The following is a 15,893-nucleotide window of genomic DNA, read 5'->3' as shown; positions in this document are numbered from 1 at the left end:
GTTAAAAATAAATTTAAAAAAAACAAAAAAAAATTTCATTTCAATTTATTTCTAAATAAAAAATATTTTAAAAAATAACATTTACAAAACATTATCTTAGTGCATTAGAAGGAGCAAAATCCAACTCTAATATGATCTATAAAGTGACCAACCAAACTTAGCACCTGGAAACTAAGAGCACATTTGACTAAAAAAAGAACTTTTATTTCTTCAAGTTCTTAAGAGTTCTTTGTTTTTTTTTCTTCTAATCATTTTATAAAATTCCTAAAACCAAGTTTTTGAGATTTGAAATTAACATGAAATCATTTTAACAACATATACTTTTACGATCATAACTACAACCTGTCAACCACAACTAAAAGCCTAGGCCCTAAGCCTTTTTTTTCTTCTTCAGGTTCGCATTCAAACGAATAAATTCATCGAAAATTTCCGTCTCTGTCTCAACATTCAAATCCAAAATGATAACATAAAAATTAAACTCTCATCCTAGATGAGCTAAATAATTCGATCCAGACTCAGACAAGAACTAGATGTATTTCTAGGGTATGCAGAACCATCATTACATTGTTGTTGTATACTGTAAATGTCAGTTGATTCTTGCAGTACTTCTGGAAACAATTTTTTTTTTCTTTTTTCCTTTAAACAAATTTATTTTTCTCTTTGAATATATTCAGGAAAGAGGAAATAAAGAATGGTGTAATCAAAAGAAAAGAAAGGTGCAGATTATGCTGCTAGTCAAAATTTTGATCAGTGGATACTTGGCCAAAGATATCAGGACATGATTCCCAGTTGCCCCTTTCCTTGGCTTCCCAGTAACCACCAATATAGCTATAAGTTTCACCACCTTTCTCCTTCACAAACCACCGAGGCTTCCAGCCTCTCTCTTGCATCTTCCGTGCCTGTCATTGTTGAAAAGAATTCTTATTATCCTCTAATTTACTACATTTCATAAACAGTAGTCAGTAGAAGTGTCGTGCAAGTGTGTACAAATGCATTGGTGTAAATACAGCAAGATCACTCCTTGATGCATGTATGTACCTGTCGTTGCCTCTGCTCTAGTCGTAACTTCTCTTCATTGGCCTTTGTATACTCTCCATTTTCTAAGCATCTCTGATCAGGTCTCAGCCTGGAGTCTGTTGATGGCAGTTTCTCCTGCGTATAAATTTAATGTCAGCAGCTACGAATGGATACCTTGTTCTATACTGCAGAGGAGCAGTGAGACATGGCATTTCTTGTAAAGAAAGATATTTATCATATTCAAATCTTTCACCAACCTTAAGCTCTGGTGTGAGCTCATTCAGAGTTATAGCAAAGCGTGTTAGATTATATCTGGTCAGATGCTTTGATGGTTTGCTCCGCTTCCAGAGCAAATGGGGCTCTGATCCGTTTGCATTCCTTGAATCACCATTAATTTTATAGCGCATGCTATCATCCCATTTGCCAAATAAACTTGCTACTGTTTTACCATTCTTATCTTGAACACCACCTAGTACCTAGAGAACAAATAGTATTGCTGCAATTAATGGTAATGCCTAATCATGATTCATTCACAAAATGAGATAATGCAATGAGAACCTGATATGAGGGAAAACATCAACAGACAAATATTGATAGTCTTATGGGTGACAAGCTAATGGTCAAATGATTTTTCACCAAGCAAGCTCAATATCATTAAAGAAAATGTGTGGAAATTGTTGCATGAAAGGGCAGAACCTCTAAAGTAATGTGCACGGGTATCCAAATTTGACTATACAACCAACAGAAAAGAATAAGCCAGGAATCAAACTATCATTAAAACAAAAAGCCTGAGCTTAGCCTGTAGGATACAAGTTTAACAAACTTAAAAAGCAAAAGAGACTTTGGAGACAAAACATAAGCGAAATATTATACAGCATGATGTAAACCTTAAGTGGACCTGGAAAAAGAAATTTTTAGAAAAAGAGATATTTTCTAATAAATCTACGAGGATAGAAACTCCCAATATATTCCAGGAACACTAGCGTCACTATTCTTTCAAGCAGTCAAGTGCTTCAGTAGTACAATGCCTACACATTAGTTGCTTTATTAAAATGCAATGCAAGATGGATCATTTACTTTGATGAAAAATATGGAAATGGGGATATTGGAACCTGGTGGGGATTCCTGTCAATGAGTGACTGCTCTTTGAATTTTAGCTTGCAGGAGTATTTCTGATTCCCCTGTATCTTCATTGTACCATAATGATCACAGTACAGTTTCCCTAAAATGAGGTTGTAAATGGATGTTGTCACCTGATAAGAGAAAGACAGCTTAGCAGGAATCTTATAGAGAATGGTAAGAGCTGTAAAATGCCAAAACAAACCTTACTCCACTGGAAAATTTCTCCATCATCAAACTCTAGTGTTAAGGTGCCAACAGGATCAAGTTGAATTGAACGACCCCAAAATTTGCTTTTTAAATCACTTTCACCCCAAAATTTCCAGCCTCGACCCTCACAATGGCAGGCAACAACCATTGGGTGATGACTAACCTGTTTCAAGATGAGCCACATTGATATGTTAAAAATCAATAGTGGCATTTGCTACTTACTGACAATGTGTAAATGTGTGCAAATACACTTTCAATTACATAACATTTTTCTTTTCAGAAGCAACCATAAAAAGGCATGTCATATTAGACGTGTATAAATAAAGAATAGCAATTGCTTATGGTGCTTCTAGCAGTGACAGAGACACCTTCTCAGAGATAAAGCGAATGCCTTTATCAGGATAATCGGCCTCATATGTTTCCCCTAGTAGTGGATTGAATGGCTTGCAATGTCTTCCATCAGTAGAGGCATATCCTGATACTGCAAACGCTGCCACATTGAGTGCTCTCATAAGGCTATTACCCTACAAAAAATATGCCAAGATCGTAAGCACATTTATTAAGAGAACAGTATAGGGTGAGAGGGTGATTTGTCCAAAATTCTTCCAAGAAAACTAAAATACTGCACACTTGGCACTGAGAGCACTAGGATTTAGGACCACACTTCCACACACAAGCACAGAGCCCATGCAGCAGCAACAGTCTGATTAATAGTAGTTCACAACAGAGCATTTAAAGCATAACTTCCATCTCCATAGCTTCTTAAGAAATCATGTGATGGCTGTAATGAAACAATAATAGGCGCAAGCAACAAGTCTCTTTGGTGGACACACTAGTTTCAAGTAGGCAAAATCATAACTTTGCTTTTGCAAGACAAGTAAAACTAGCATGGTTTCAAAAATAGTAAACGCTAGTGGCAGGCATACCCCAAAAAGTTTGTAACCAGCAACGGTACATTGACTAAATGACAAGTATGTGGTTTTTTCTAAATCAACTATCAGAAAAGGATAAGAAACAACAAGAAAGGATGAACCTACCATTTTACCAAATTTATAGGCTCGATCTAGAAGGTACGAGTATTCCAAATCCTCAAAACATTTCTGTAAAGAAGAGATGGGCTCATTGAAATAAACTGGAAGACAAACTCTAGTAAGATCCTTCCCGATATTATCTTTAATCATTGACCAAAGACTGACCCCCTTCTCCTTCTCAACTGGGTCAGGCAATTTCTTTCGCCGCATAACACAAGGGTAGTTAGATCCAACAAATTTGATACAGGAATCCATGCCATCTTCAATATCAAGCGGGCCTTCGTCTTCATCAGAATCATATGGTGTTTTCTGAAATTCAGATTCAGCACTTTTAAACGAACTTGATGAAAGAAAATCTTGAGTATCAAGGAATTCATCATCATCATCTTCATCATCTGTTTCCTCCTCTGCAGCATCATGTCTGTCATGATCATCATCGGAGCCACTTGCACTTCCCTCTACATAAATTCCACACAAAGAGGGTCAAAAGATAAAGTTAAAATGGATGACAGAGTTCAAAAGGAAAACAGAGAAAGAGGCTAAATATTGAAGACACAAGCAAGAGACAGAGGGCGAGAGGCCAGGTGTTGGTTTTCAATTATCCATGAGAAATCAATTAGAAATAGGTATGCATGTAAATGAGTTTGATTTAAATAGCTACTAGTATAGCAATCAACTTGGGAGTTTTGAAGCAGAGAAACTTCAGACAAGGCTAAAGTAACAGGCCACAGGAATTCATCATAAAAGCAGATAGACGTGCCTCATTTAACCCATTCACAGACAGCTCATCATTCGCTTACAAGGCACCATGCAAGGCAGCTGAAAGTATTTCATAGCATCCATTTTCAGAACAAAGGAACTTCTAACTAAGCAAAACTATAATTCAACAAAACAAAAGTTAACTATAGAATCCATGGCTGGTCTTCCAAAACATTTCTTCTTCCATATAATCAGCTGCTAAAACAAATAAACATGCACAAGTATTGCATTCAAATTTCAATCTAACATGAAGGATTAACAAACACGTCAGCTTTAATTATTCCATAACCCACTATTAATCCATCATCATTACACAGCGCAAATTAAGTTGTTTCACATTCAAACAGACAAACACTAAGTTCCAAGGTTCAGTGTCTGTTAGGGACCAGCGCCAATTTTTGCTGACAAGACATAATGTTAATTGTAACCATATGAAACTAAGTTTTATCAAAACATACCGGCGGATTTCTGTTGCCTTAATCCAGACATATTTTCATGCTGCCTTTGGCTTTCATCAACAACCGTGTCCTCCAAATCTACTTTCTCCGACTAAAAAAATATACAGCCATACACGAATTAAAGAAATAACAAACAAAATCACTTTAATACTGAAATGGGTTTTCTGATTGTACTTTATACCTCTAATTGGCGCAATGTGTCGACAAGCAGAGCCTGTTTCTGCTTGAGGACCACAAGGTGGTTATGAAGAAGTGAAAATTCATCCCTCATTATTTGTTCACTTTCTTTTATAGCCTCTTCACTCAATCCTTCATCCATCAATCTTTGCCTCAACCTTTTCGTCGAAACCACCACCAGCCCCCCATTTCCCGTCAGCTCACCACTATTTGGTATCCGCGGATACAAATCCTTCACTGCCTGCAAGGCCTCCATCCATTCCACTCTCTCCTCCCTGCTCCCCGCCCTCAAATGCAACGTTTTTGTCCCCGTAAATATCGAAAACCGCTTGTCATCCGATCTACTCTCCTTAATAGAAGAAACCTAAAAACCCCATAAAAAAAAATCACCAAAAATTCAGTTAATTTTTCTATTTCTGAGCAGTGCTAAGCAATTTGATTAAAAAAAAAACTTTTTTAAAAATTCACCTTGAGATGAATTTCCCCAATGGGATTTCCAAGGCGAGAGATCCAACGTGAAATATCTTCTCCAGGGGGAGAATTTTTCTTACGGTGGTGGTGGTGGTGGTGGTGACCATTGGTTTTGTAGTAAGATAAGACCCCATCATCGAGAAGGAAAAAACGAGGACGCCAACCTTTACCATAATTCACCCACTTCTGTAAAATGCCTGAGATTTCTTTATTTTGAAGGGATAATAAAAATTGGGTTTCTCTTATTGATGGTAATCGAGAGATAGATTCGATGGCGGAGGATGATCGGACACTACGGTGGCGGTTGTTGCGGTGGGGGTTGAGTGATGATGATGACGAAGAAGACGAAGACGACTCCTCATGGCTGTGGCAACGGTTTGATAAAGAACGGAAGGATGTCGCCGTTGATGATGACGACGACGACGACGACGACGATGGTGGTGGCGGCATGGTAGTGATTGAGTATTTTTTTTTTGTGTGTGCGCTTTGTAAATTGAAAATGAAAAAAAGAAAGAAAGATTTTTTTGGGTTTTTTTATAGTTGTTTTTTCCTAGGATTTTTGTGCTTTGTGTTAATTAAAAATTATTTTTTTATTTGGAATAAGAAATTTTTAAATTGAATTTTGAGAAAATAATTAGTGAGGAAAATGGAGAGGTGGAGACAGCTGGGTTTGGAGTTTTATAAGAGGGAGAGGTGGGGTGCTGTTTTCATATATTTTAGTGTAGTGGGGGTGTACAAAATGGAAGATAGACAAATGTCATGATCACGTATTTTCTTTTTCTATTTTAGAGAGATGAATATAAAAATAGGTTGATCATATAATATAATGTTTTTGGGAATTATTTAAATTTGATTAAGTGTATTTGGTAATATAATGTAAGGTATTTTTCAAAAATATATTAAAACAATTTTTTTATATTACTATATTAAAATCATAAAAAAACATATAAAATGATCAATTAAATATTATTTCAAATAAAAAATAATTTAAAAAATATTTAAAAAATTAGATTCAATCACAAAACAAAACAAGTATTCTTTGAGTTTGATGTGCTAATTTGAAAACTCATTGATTCAAAATCTAATTTAGACTAAACTTGAAATAATTTAAATAAAAAGTTAATGTTGTTGGATTTTCTCAACCTAATTAATATTATATTAATTTGATAATTCTTTTCAATAGATTAATTGAGAGATATAAAAAAAATTAAAATAATATAATTTTAAATTTATATTTAAAAATAATAAATAAATAATGAGTTCAACAACAATAATAATTAAAGCAAGTTTATGATTATATTTCAACTAATGAGAAAAAATCTCAAAGAGATCTCATATTTGAGTTTTTTTTATATAATAATACTAATAAAAACTTATAAGAAGAAATAATATTTGTAAATAAATGTCTTTTAATTGGTTGAGAAGTCTATGAATCTTTTACTACAAAATGAAGGGAAACTCCTTGCCAATTATCTTCCCTAATCCTTTTAATTTTCTTTTACAAGAATGTTGTAATTCTAAAACTACTTAGTTGTTTGATTTTAAATATAGTACATGCATAATTTTTGTGAGAAGAATTTGAAAAAACCATTATTAAGAATTATTTTCAATATAATCTTCCCTTGCCTACACAAAAATAGGACCACCTTGATAATTAAAAATGAAATATAAAGTACCATGTTTTTTGTAAGATTGATTGAGTAAAAAATACACTAGAAAATTATTGATTAATTAAGGAATTTATTATTTAAATTCTTAAGTCAAATAAAAAAATGATTTATCTCTTAAAATAACTATTGAAAGCTTAAAAAAACGCAAATTTAAATTATAGAAAAAAACTTTGCTCTACAATACTAAAAAGAAAACCTCCCTTCGTTCCCTCCCTCGGGCGAAATCTCAAATGTCGCACGGTGAGAACAAACACCGATGCATGTGATAATTTACTATTTAATAATGTATAATGCCTAGATAGACAACTGCGTTTGTAGTCCAACGGTTAGGATAATTGCCTTCCAAGCAATAGACCCGGGTTCGACTCCCGGCAGACGCACTTATATTCTTTGGAGGATGTATATCTTTTAGTTCCCGGTTTCGATTATAAAACAAATATGATAACAACAATATAATTAGGAATTTACAAAACAACATATTTTTTTTTTTTAATGATAATTCCTGGTTTGGTTATGATTATAAAACAAATATTATAAAAAATATACACTGGAATGATTATAAAATATATATATATATATATATATATATATATATATATATAATTATGGTATTTCCTAACCAATAAAAAAAATGTATTTCACAACAACAATAAAAATAAATAAAATAAATTTTTATGCACATAAAATATAGGTGGATATTTGTGTATTAAGTTTAAATAAACTGGAAGATGCGCTCCATGCTCATAAATGTTTAACACCTACTTTTATAAGTAAAACCTTTTCTTCCTATAGAAACTTATATAAAAAGATTTGAGATATATAAGATTTTTTTATTTTCAGGGCACCACAAAAATGTTGCTCTGAATCAAAAAGCCATTCTTGGACATATGGCTGCTGTTGTTGATGAGTGGAGACATGAGCTTGTGCTTTTCAACGAGGAGGTAGTGGTAAGAACAGACGATTATCATAACATTTATAGCATTTATATGCAGTGGGTGTCTACACTTGTCCAGGTTTCAAAATTACAATGTGAAGCAATATAAATTATATTTTAGGACTTTACTTAACAGCTTAAGCTATTAGGTTAATATGGTATCAGAGTTTTAATAACCAAACGGTCATGAGTTCGAATCTCAGCAACTTTATTTATTTGATAAAAATTAAACACAAAATAATATGAACTTGTACAAGTTTCAAGCCCAGAGAACTTTCACTTAATTGGATATGTTAGAAAATAATATAAATCATATATTAGAATCTCACCTAACAATTTAAATTATTAGGTTAATATGGTTTTTTAACAGTACATACCTTAATTAATTCACCGTATTTTTAAATTAATAATTATATAAGTTCTTAATCCTCAAATTTATGAGATAGATCGACCATAATTTGCATAGACAGATGGTTGATGGGAACATACTGTGATGCCTCGCAAGTAAAATAGAGTAAACATCTTCGAGTGAATCATCACGGGCATAGATTGTAGTTACAAGAGACTCATATTTTGGTCTTAAAAAGAGAAAAATGTGGCAAAGGAAGACAACAATGGTGAATTAATTCTCTTTTTATTGGTATAAAGGAATAAAACGTGAGCACACCATTTACAACTTGTGCAGGATGTAACTATATATATAAAAAGAGTAATTATTCACTTTGCATAGTTGTATGAAACCTAACCCAAAACAAATCTCATATTAAGAGCTAGGTGTGCAAATTAAGGGTTTCCAATGATATCATGGCAAAACTTAAGTTTTCGAGTTAATTGAGGATGCGTATGCTAAAATTAAAAGTACATGGATTAGATTGATACCAAATAATACGCCAACCCAGTACAAGTTTTATAACACTCCATCAATGTGATTCCATGTCAACGATATTGATTTGATTATTTTAGTGCGCGAAATTATTGATTTGATTAATTTGGATAGACCAAAAGAAAGGGTTGGTTTGTTGAAATAATTTATTCCATTTCTAATCTTAAATTATTATTAGGCACGTCATGTGTGAATCAATTACACCTCAACTAGTTAAATTATTTCTCTAAAATCACGAAGTTTGCAAGTTCATATAAAGCGGCAGGAATTATAATCAACATGATGAACATGAATCTCATGCCTAAGAACAGAGCAAATTAAAATAAGATTAAGAAAAACCTTGTGATCACACTTAATTAATTAATTGTCAATATTCAAGCATTCCTGTAATTGACTGAAACCTTCTATTGTTATATATTATGTCTAGGATCAATTAAAGAGTTGTTTTTATTTATATATATGTCAGGTCAATTAGTGGGAAGCCATCAATCCCCAGGTCTTCAAACAAAATACTGTCAATTAGTGGGAAGCCATCAATCTACATATTAATTGATTTTAAAAGAATATTGAAAAAGAATTTATAAAAAAGATTAGAAATTTGGTTGTATCCAATCCAAGAAATCCCAAATTTGGAATCCAATTGGGTGAAACTTGCTCTATCTAATTAAGTTTTTAGTAATTAAATTGACTCGATTAAATTCAATTTAAATCTAGTTAAAAAAATATTAAAGATTTTTTTTAATAACAAAACAATATTATTTTAATAAAAATAATTTACTCAGTAACTCGAGAGTTGCTATAATAATCTAATAAGCCAAACATTTTCTATATCAGTACACAACTCCAGCTTGAAAACTATGTTTCGCAAGCGAAAGGAGAGAGATCCACAACTACAAATCTACAAATAGTAAAATCTGCTGCTCTTTGAGAGGATATAATTAATTTAAAGCGTGGGATAAAGTTAAAGTTATTTATATACCATTTTTTATTTTTTAAAAAAATAAAAATAAAAGAAACCTCCAGTGCACAAGCCATCCACAGATGAAATCCAACAAACTTTAGGATTGAAAAGAAAGAAGAACTTACAAAACTAAAAGAAAAATAGAATTAATTTTGATGTGAAAAATGACTCGAGAATTGATACCCTTATAGTACCAAAAAAAAAAAAAAAAGATTCCCAACATAGTTTTGGTCAAAATATAAAAACAAATTCACCCATAATTAATATTTTCCATAATATTATGATCACAACCGAAAGAACACGATTATCATGAGTGCCATCCACTGGCATTAATTTAATACATCAGGGCAACCAACATCTCTAAAATGACATCGTAATTATAACAAGCCCTCATTATTATTATTATTATTATTGAAAATTATTTATAGGACTACTGGGGGAGATGATTGAGTTTACAGTACATGTAATCCTTGAATTTTTTGGCCATGAACTTTGGAGGATTGTCTTTGTTGATGAGGTGAGGAAGAGGACCGACCACGAGCTCGCCTGGAGGCTCCAAGAAAACTGGCCATGACATCCTTGCCTTATCTTTAGCCACCGTGGTTCTGTGCAAAACAGCCTTGTACTTACCATTGCTAAGGATCTGCATGCCAGTAATTGCCAATTTTATAATATTTGAAAAACTATAAGCACAAATAAGTCAAGAGAATTTAGATGGATAGCCTGTAAAACAACACTGCCCATGCATGGTGTAACGCAATGCAATAAATATTTTTTTTTTTCCTAAAATGTTTTCGTGAAGAATTAATTATATACAAATTTGAAACTGGTAATAACTATGTTGTTTTTAAGATATTAATTTTGTTTCCACATAAAAAAAATTATAACATTAATTCTTTTGTAGTTAGCTTCATGAGTATATGGTTCTTGGAGCTCGAACTTGAAGATTTAATAAGAATTTTATGGCTATATAGCAAAGTTATTAAATCTCATAATTAAGTAATTTGATCCAAAGTTTAGGTTAAAAAATGAATAAGTTAATCTAAAATAATATATTTTTTAAATTGATAAGTTAACTTGTTAGGTTAATCAAATCGATTACTTGGTGGGTTAATTTTAAATTAACTTTTTAAAATAACTTAATTTAAACTAAAAGTCAAAATGATGAAACTATTTGTTTTTACGTTTCAAAAATATTTTTTAAAAAATTTAATTTTATTTGATTTTATTTTTGTTTTAAATTAAAAAATTATAGTATTTTTATATTATTTTGATACACTGATGTCAAAAATAATTTTTTTAATAATTTTTTTAATAATTTTTTTTATTTTGATGTATTTCCTAGCAAAAAACACTTTAAAAAACAATCATTATCATACTCTAAAATGCATAACAAACTCATATTATTGAATTTTCTGAATTTATAGCAAAGTTATTATCACACATTTTAGGTTTCAGCTAAGTCAGGATTGGATATGCACGTAGAGATAAACATTAATTTATACAAAAAAAAAGGAGCCAAATATCAGTAATGGATCATTTCTGGTAAAACATAGCCATGTTAGGTATGCCACGAGCTTTGTGCCGACCTCCTCCTTTTTTCCATAAATGAACTACTCTTAGGTAAATAACAGCTTCTTTAATTAGTAATTACTACTCTTAAGTAAATAACAGCTTCATTAGTTAGTAGTAATTACTCCTCTAAATGTCAACTGGTTGTGAGTAATAAATTGCTATTAAGGCATCCGTTTCTGTGAGGAATTAATACATGGTCAAACTAAAACTACTTTCAACACTTTTAATTAATTTGTTTATTATTTCATTAAATTAAGGTGTAAAATATATAAAATCCAATATATTGGCTAAATATTGATTAATTGGCAAATTGCTGATCTAATATTGTCAATGAACTTATAGTTGAACTAGTATTGTCAAAGATCTCGGGTTTGAATCTATTTTTTATAATTATAAATATTATTTAGCATTATTTTTTGCTATTTTAAAATTGATTATAATCTGAATTGGAAAAGAAAGAAGAAATTATATAAAAATGTCAAATTGTCCCATAAAACTAAACAAGTAGAACCGGCAAAATGTAATGAAAGAAAAATTGAGAGAAAAGACTGAAAAAATAGATAAATTAAGGACCAAGAAAATGACCTCAATTTGATCGCCAATGTGAATGATCAAGGCATTAGGAATGTACTTAGCTTCAAACCAGTTCCCGTCCTTGAAGATCTGCAATCCGGGGACCTCGTTAGGCACAAGAATGGTGAGGGCAGACAGATCAGTATGGGCCGCCACCCCCAGTGTGAGGTCAGGACGGGGGCATGGCGGATAGTAGTTTATTTTGAGCATGTACTCGATGTCTTCACCACCAGCACCTTCTTTCAACGCATGGCCTTCAAGCCCTAACCCTAAAGAGAGAGCTGTGAATAGTTTATCTGTCACCTCCCTCATATGCTTTGCATACTCCTCGTTGACTTCCCTGCACATATACAGTAAACCATTAATTATCATGGCCGGGAAAACTGAAAAATCAAAATATCTATAGTCTTAGTGTGTGAATATTGTTAATGCTTAATTAGAAACCATCATGTAGAGAGAAACATGCTTAATTTGATCTTCACTATCGTCGAGCAGTATTCCAAAATCGTTTATGGTATCGAGCTGTTGTTCCAGAGAAATTAACCACAGATGCTCAAAGCTCATGAATTTTTAAAAAATTATAGTAAAATAAGGAAACAATTCTAAAGAAAAAAGAGGAAGAGATTAAGAAAAGAGGGAAGAGTTTAAGAGGGTAAGTAGCTAGCGAGCAGACCTGTAAGAAGGAGGGTTCTGAGGCCAGAACTGGTGATTGATGGAAGAAGGAGGCCAAATCCTATGAAAGAGATGATCAACCCAAGATTTATTTTCTTGAGGATTATTCTGCAATTTCGATCCATACCCTTCAATGTTCGTTGAATCACGAGGCTTAGCGTACACCTCTTTCTCTTCTTGAGGGAGTTCAAAGAATTTCTTACCAACATCTTGTAGTTTGGCAATGAGATCGCCTGGGATTCCATGGCTCACAACTTGGAAGATCCCCCATTCCTTGCTAGCATCGGCAATCAGACGCACCAAGGTTTCTTGATTAGGATCACTGATATCAATGGTGGGAATTTCAGGGACTGCGCCGTGAAATGTGGTTGTTGCTGGCTGCTCCTTCTCTGGCCGAATTATGAACTCTTCAGGAATTGTTTCTTTGTCAAATGACAAGGAAGCAATGGCTTGAACTCTATCAAACTCCATGCTCTCTTCTTGTTAATTTCTTAATTTTTCTATAGAAATATAAATAGAAAAAAAAAAACTTGCACTCAAATATATAGAGAGACCTAAGGTATGATCAGCACATCAACGAAGGGTTACGAAAGTAAAATTCTTGTGATTCACCAATTGAGTTACGTTAATTAATCGTATGGTAGTAAAGGGTACATTTTGAATTCTTTGCGTCTTGTTATTTGGCAGAAAAATTGGTCCTAGCTAGTTTTGCAATTAATTATATTGAAATTTATAATTAATGAATTATAGGTTAAAAAATTCAAGGTCTCAAATTTAAATATTTATTTATAACAAAGAAAGATTAAGAATAATTGTACAAATTAATAACTTAATCACAACCATCTCAAGGAAATCAATACCTAATTTCAAGATGGAGGGGAGGAGTAACCTAAATCAAGCTTTCATTTTTTAAGTGAAGAATGCCATGTGGGATAAACTTGTTAGTGTTAATACTATACCACAGAAATGACATGACTCCATAACTCAATACTTCACCTAATCTAGCCCCAACCCGATTATTTATTTATTTATTTTATGAGTTTTATTATCACTTCTTTTATTAGAAAAATTGTGATTCTAATAAAAAGCAATAATTGTTGTTTAATTTTAAGAAAAAATAAAAAGTATTCATTAATATTAATGAAAAACAACTTTTTAGTATGTAATCCATACGGGCGTCGCCTCGCATGCTCATGCGTTTAGTCAGTTGTTCATCTGCCAAGCTCTAGCTTTTTTATATATTTTATTTAGAATTAAATGCCGTACAAAAAACTTGACATTAATTTTTTAATTATTATTAAATTTTGTCAAGTTTTTAAAATAGTATTATAGGTTTTCATATAAATATCAATATTTGTTTCCAATTGTTTTGTGCCTAACTTTAAAAAAAAATATCATAAATAATCAATTAACATAAAATTTATATTTTTTGTTAAATTTTTTTAGTATATTATTTTTTATATAATTTTATTACATTGATTATTTTTTTAAAATCTTCAACCATATATAAAATACTAAGGTTTTGTATTTAAGGCCATGAAGTATTTTTGTTTAGAAAGCACTGCTTGTGATTTATAAAGCGTCATGACATTGAGCTGGTTTTTAATTTTAAAAGTGTTTATTTTTTGTTATTGTATTATTAAATAAAAAATTAATTTAAAAAATATAATATAATTAAAGCTAGTTAGATTCATAACATGAATCATAGATTTGGCATATTAGATTAGGTTAGCTGTGTCTATTAAAAATATCATTTGATACTTTAATTATTTCTGTATTTACTGCATATTAAATATTTTGTTTATAATTTAAAATTTTCTTGTAAATAGAAATTATATTAACAACTCTTACATAATTTTTTATTTAATAAAATTAATATTATAAAATTGAACGACATAACTTAATCACAATTTAAAACCTCTTTAATAGAAATAAATAAATAAATAAAAAAACCCTACTTTTAAGATAGATGAGGCATGAACCTGATGGTTATGGATAGGGCTGAGTATTTTCGGTCCGGTCTGGTTTTGGTTCAAAATAAATAACCAAACCGATTTTATTTTATTTTTAGTTTTGGAACCGAACCGAAAACCGGTTCAAACCGGTTAATTTCGGTTCGGTTCGGTTTTTTCCCCTTCCAAATCGGTTCAAACCAAAATTTTTATACTTGCTTCCATTTTCCAAAAAATCAACTCCAATTTTCGTTTTGTTCTCTGTCTAGAAGTTAAACCCAACAAAAAATACACAAAACAAAAGAATTTGACTGTAAAAAAATAAAGAGAAAATCAAAAGTTATTGAAATGTAAAATCATCAAAAAACATGGAGGAGAAGAATACAGATTTGAGAGATGAGAGACAAGAAAAGCATCGATAGCATTGATACAGAAACCATTAAGAGTGCAGAGTTTTTAGATCTTGGTTTCTTTGAAATCCCAAGAAAACCCAGCACAGGAAGAGACCAAAGTTGCCAAAAAAGAAAGGAAAGCAAAGTGGAGAGGACAAAAGCCAACACACACTCAGACAAGAGAGGCCAACGAGAGTGAACATGTAAGAATGGAAAAAATGAACAGGATAATAGGTTTTTTGAAAAGAGAGATTTTTGCTATCTAAGAAGAAGAAAGACAGATTTAGCGTGAGAGACAAAAAAAAGGGAGAGGGGCGGCTAAGGGAATGTTGAAATGTTAGGGTTAGAAGAAAATATGTTTATTTATACTTGTTTTAGAGGGATGGACGGCTATGTGACTATAATTGGCTAGGGTTAATGGGTAGAAAGTGTTTTTTTTATTTCTAAACCGAACCGGTTCGGTTCGGGTTGTCCGGTTTTAAGCATTATAAATCGAAAACCGAACGCCGGCCGGATATTTTTCTAAATATTCTAATCGGTTTAATTCGGTTTTTTGTTTTCGGTTCGTTTTTTCGGTTATTTTTTTTTCGGTTTTCTCGTTTAATCGGTTTTTCGGTTTTTTCGGTTTTTTTGCTCACCCTAGTTATGGATGCGCCCGCGAAGTCAGGATTTTATAATATTCAAGTATTCAATAGGTATTCTTATTTTTATTAAATAATAAAAAATCCGAAATAATTATATATATACTGTGATATATTATGTTAATATTGAAATATGTATAATATCATATTGTGATTTTAGAAAAAAAATTCTAAGAAAAAAATTATATAAATATATCATATAATATAAATATTATATTTAGAGTTAAGTTTGATGCGAATATAAAGTCTAGCTTTAATAATATTCATTTCTTTAATTTTATTATCTATGAATAATATAATTATTCAAAAAAATATCTATTTCGGAATTTGTACTAAAATCATATCAAATATTCATCTGTTCGGATTAAACTTGTGATCTCATGTTTTTAAAATAAAAA

At 31.5% G+C, this 15,893-nt stretch overlaps 2 protein-coding genes and 1 non-coding gene across 4 annotated transcripts in view; 1 reads left to right on the top strand and 2 right to left on the bottom strand.

The window, feature by feature from the left end:
* Positions 1 to 5,860, bottom strand: part of LOC118058373 (oxysterol-binding protein-related protein 1B-like) — a 35,255-nt gene extending 29,395 nt beyond the window's left edge. The window contains exons 1-10 of one of the 2 annotated variants that reach the window (XM_035071080.2): positions 5,240 to 5,860; positions 4,776 to 5,135; positions 4,595 to 4,685; positions 3,384 to 3,835; positions 2,715 to 2,870; positions 2,342 to 2,509; positions 2,130 to 2,270; positions 1,275 to 1,493; positions 1,039 to 1,152; positions 516 to 899 (exon numbers count right to left, since the gene is read on the bottom strand). In XM_035071080.2, coding sequence (XP_034926971.1) covers positions 732 to 899; positions 1,039 to 1,152; positions 1,275 to 1,493; positions 2,130 to 2,270; positions 2,342 to 2,509; positions 2,715 to 2,870; positions 3,384 to 3,835; positions 4,595 to 4,685; positions 4,776 to 5,135; positions 5,240 to 5,692 — 2,322 coding nt within the window. In that variant the 5' untranslated portion in view covers positions 5,693 to 5,860 and the 3' untranslated portion in view covers positions 516 to 731. Of the gene's footprint in view, positions 1 to 515; positions 900 to 1,038; positions 1,153 to 1,274; positions 1,494 to 2,129; positions 2,271 to 2,341; positions 2,510 to 2,714; positions 2,871 to 3,383; positions 3,836 to 4,594; positions 4,686 to 4,775; positions 5,136 to 5,239 lie in introns of those variants that run through there. The other variant, XM_073406976.1, reaches the window with a different exon arrangement.
* A 1,360-nt stretch (positions 5,861 to 7,220) lies between these two features.
* Positions 7,221 to 7,292, top strand: TRNAG-UCC (transfer RNA glycine (anticodon UCC)). The gene has a single exon. It is a non-coding gene; the product is annotated as a tRNA-Gly (tRNA).
* Positions 7,293 to 9,964: 2,672 nt separating this feature from the next.
* On the bottom strand, positions 9,965 to 13,008 carry LOC118058366 (flavonol synthase/flavanone 3-hydroxylase). Its single transcript, XM_035071075.2, has 3 exons — positions 12,512 to 13,008; positions 11,851 to 12,178; positions 9,965 to 10,333 (listed from the first exon to the last, which is right to left on the bottom strand). The coding sequence occupies exons 1-3, from the start codon at positions 12,979 to 12,981 to the stop codon at positions 10,121 to 10,123; spliced, it is 1,011 nt and encodes a 336-aa protein (XP_034926966.1). The 5' UTR covers positions 12,982 to 13,008; the 3' UTR covers positions 9,965 to 10,120.
* Between the last annotated feature and the right edge of the window lie 2,885 nt (positions 13,009 to 15,893).

The sequence above is a fragment of the Populus alba genome, chromosome 19 (assembly GCF_005239225.2).
Source record: "Populus alba chromosome 19, ASM523922v2, whole genome shotgun sequence".
NCBI lineage: Eukaryota > Viridiplantae > Streptophyta > Magnoliopsida > Malpighiales > Salicaceae > Populus > Populus alba.
Note: the sequence above shows the minus strand (reverse complement) of the source record. Positions and strands in the feature narration are given on the sequence as shown.

What these genes read in the sequence shown, in the direction of transcription:
- LOC118058366 (XM_035071075.2), bottom strand. Translation starts at nt 12,981, where the DNA reads ATGGAGTTTGATAGAGTTCAAGCCATTGCTTCCTTGTCATTTGACAAA. An exon ending in CAGAACCCTCCTTCTTACAG is followed by an intron (nt 12,179 to 12,511) that starts GTCTGCTCGCTA and finishes GTATATGTGCAG; the next exon opens with GGAAGTCAACGAGGAGTATG. An exon ending in ACATTGGCGATCAAATTGAG is followed by an intron (nt 10,334 to 11,850) that starts GTCATTTTCTTG and finishes ACTGGCATGCAG; the next exon opens with ATCCTTAGCAATGGTAAGTA.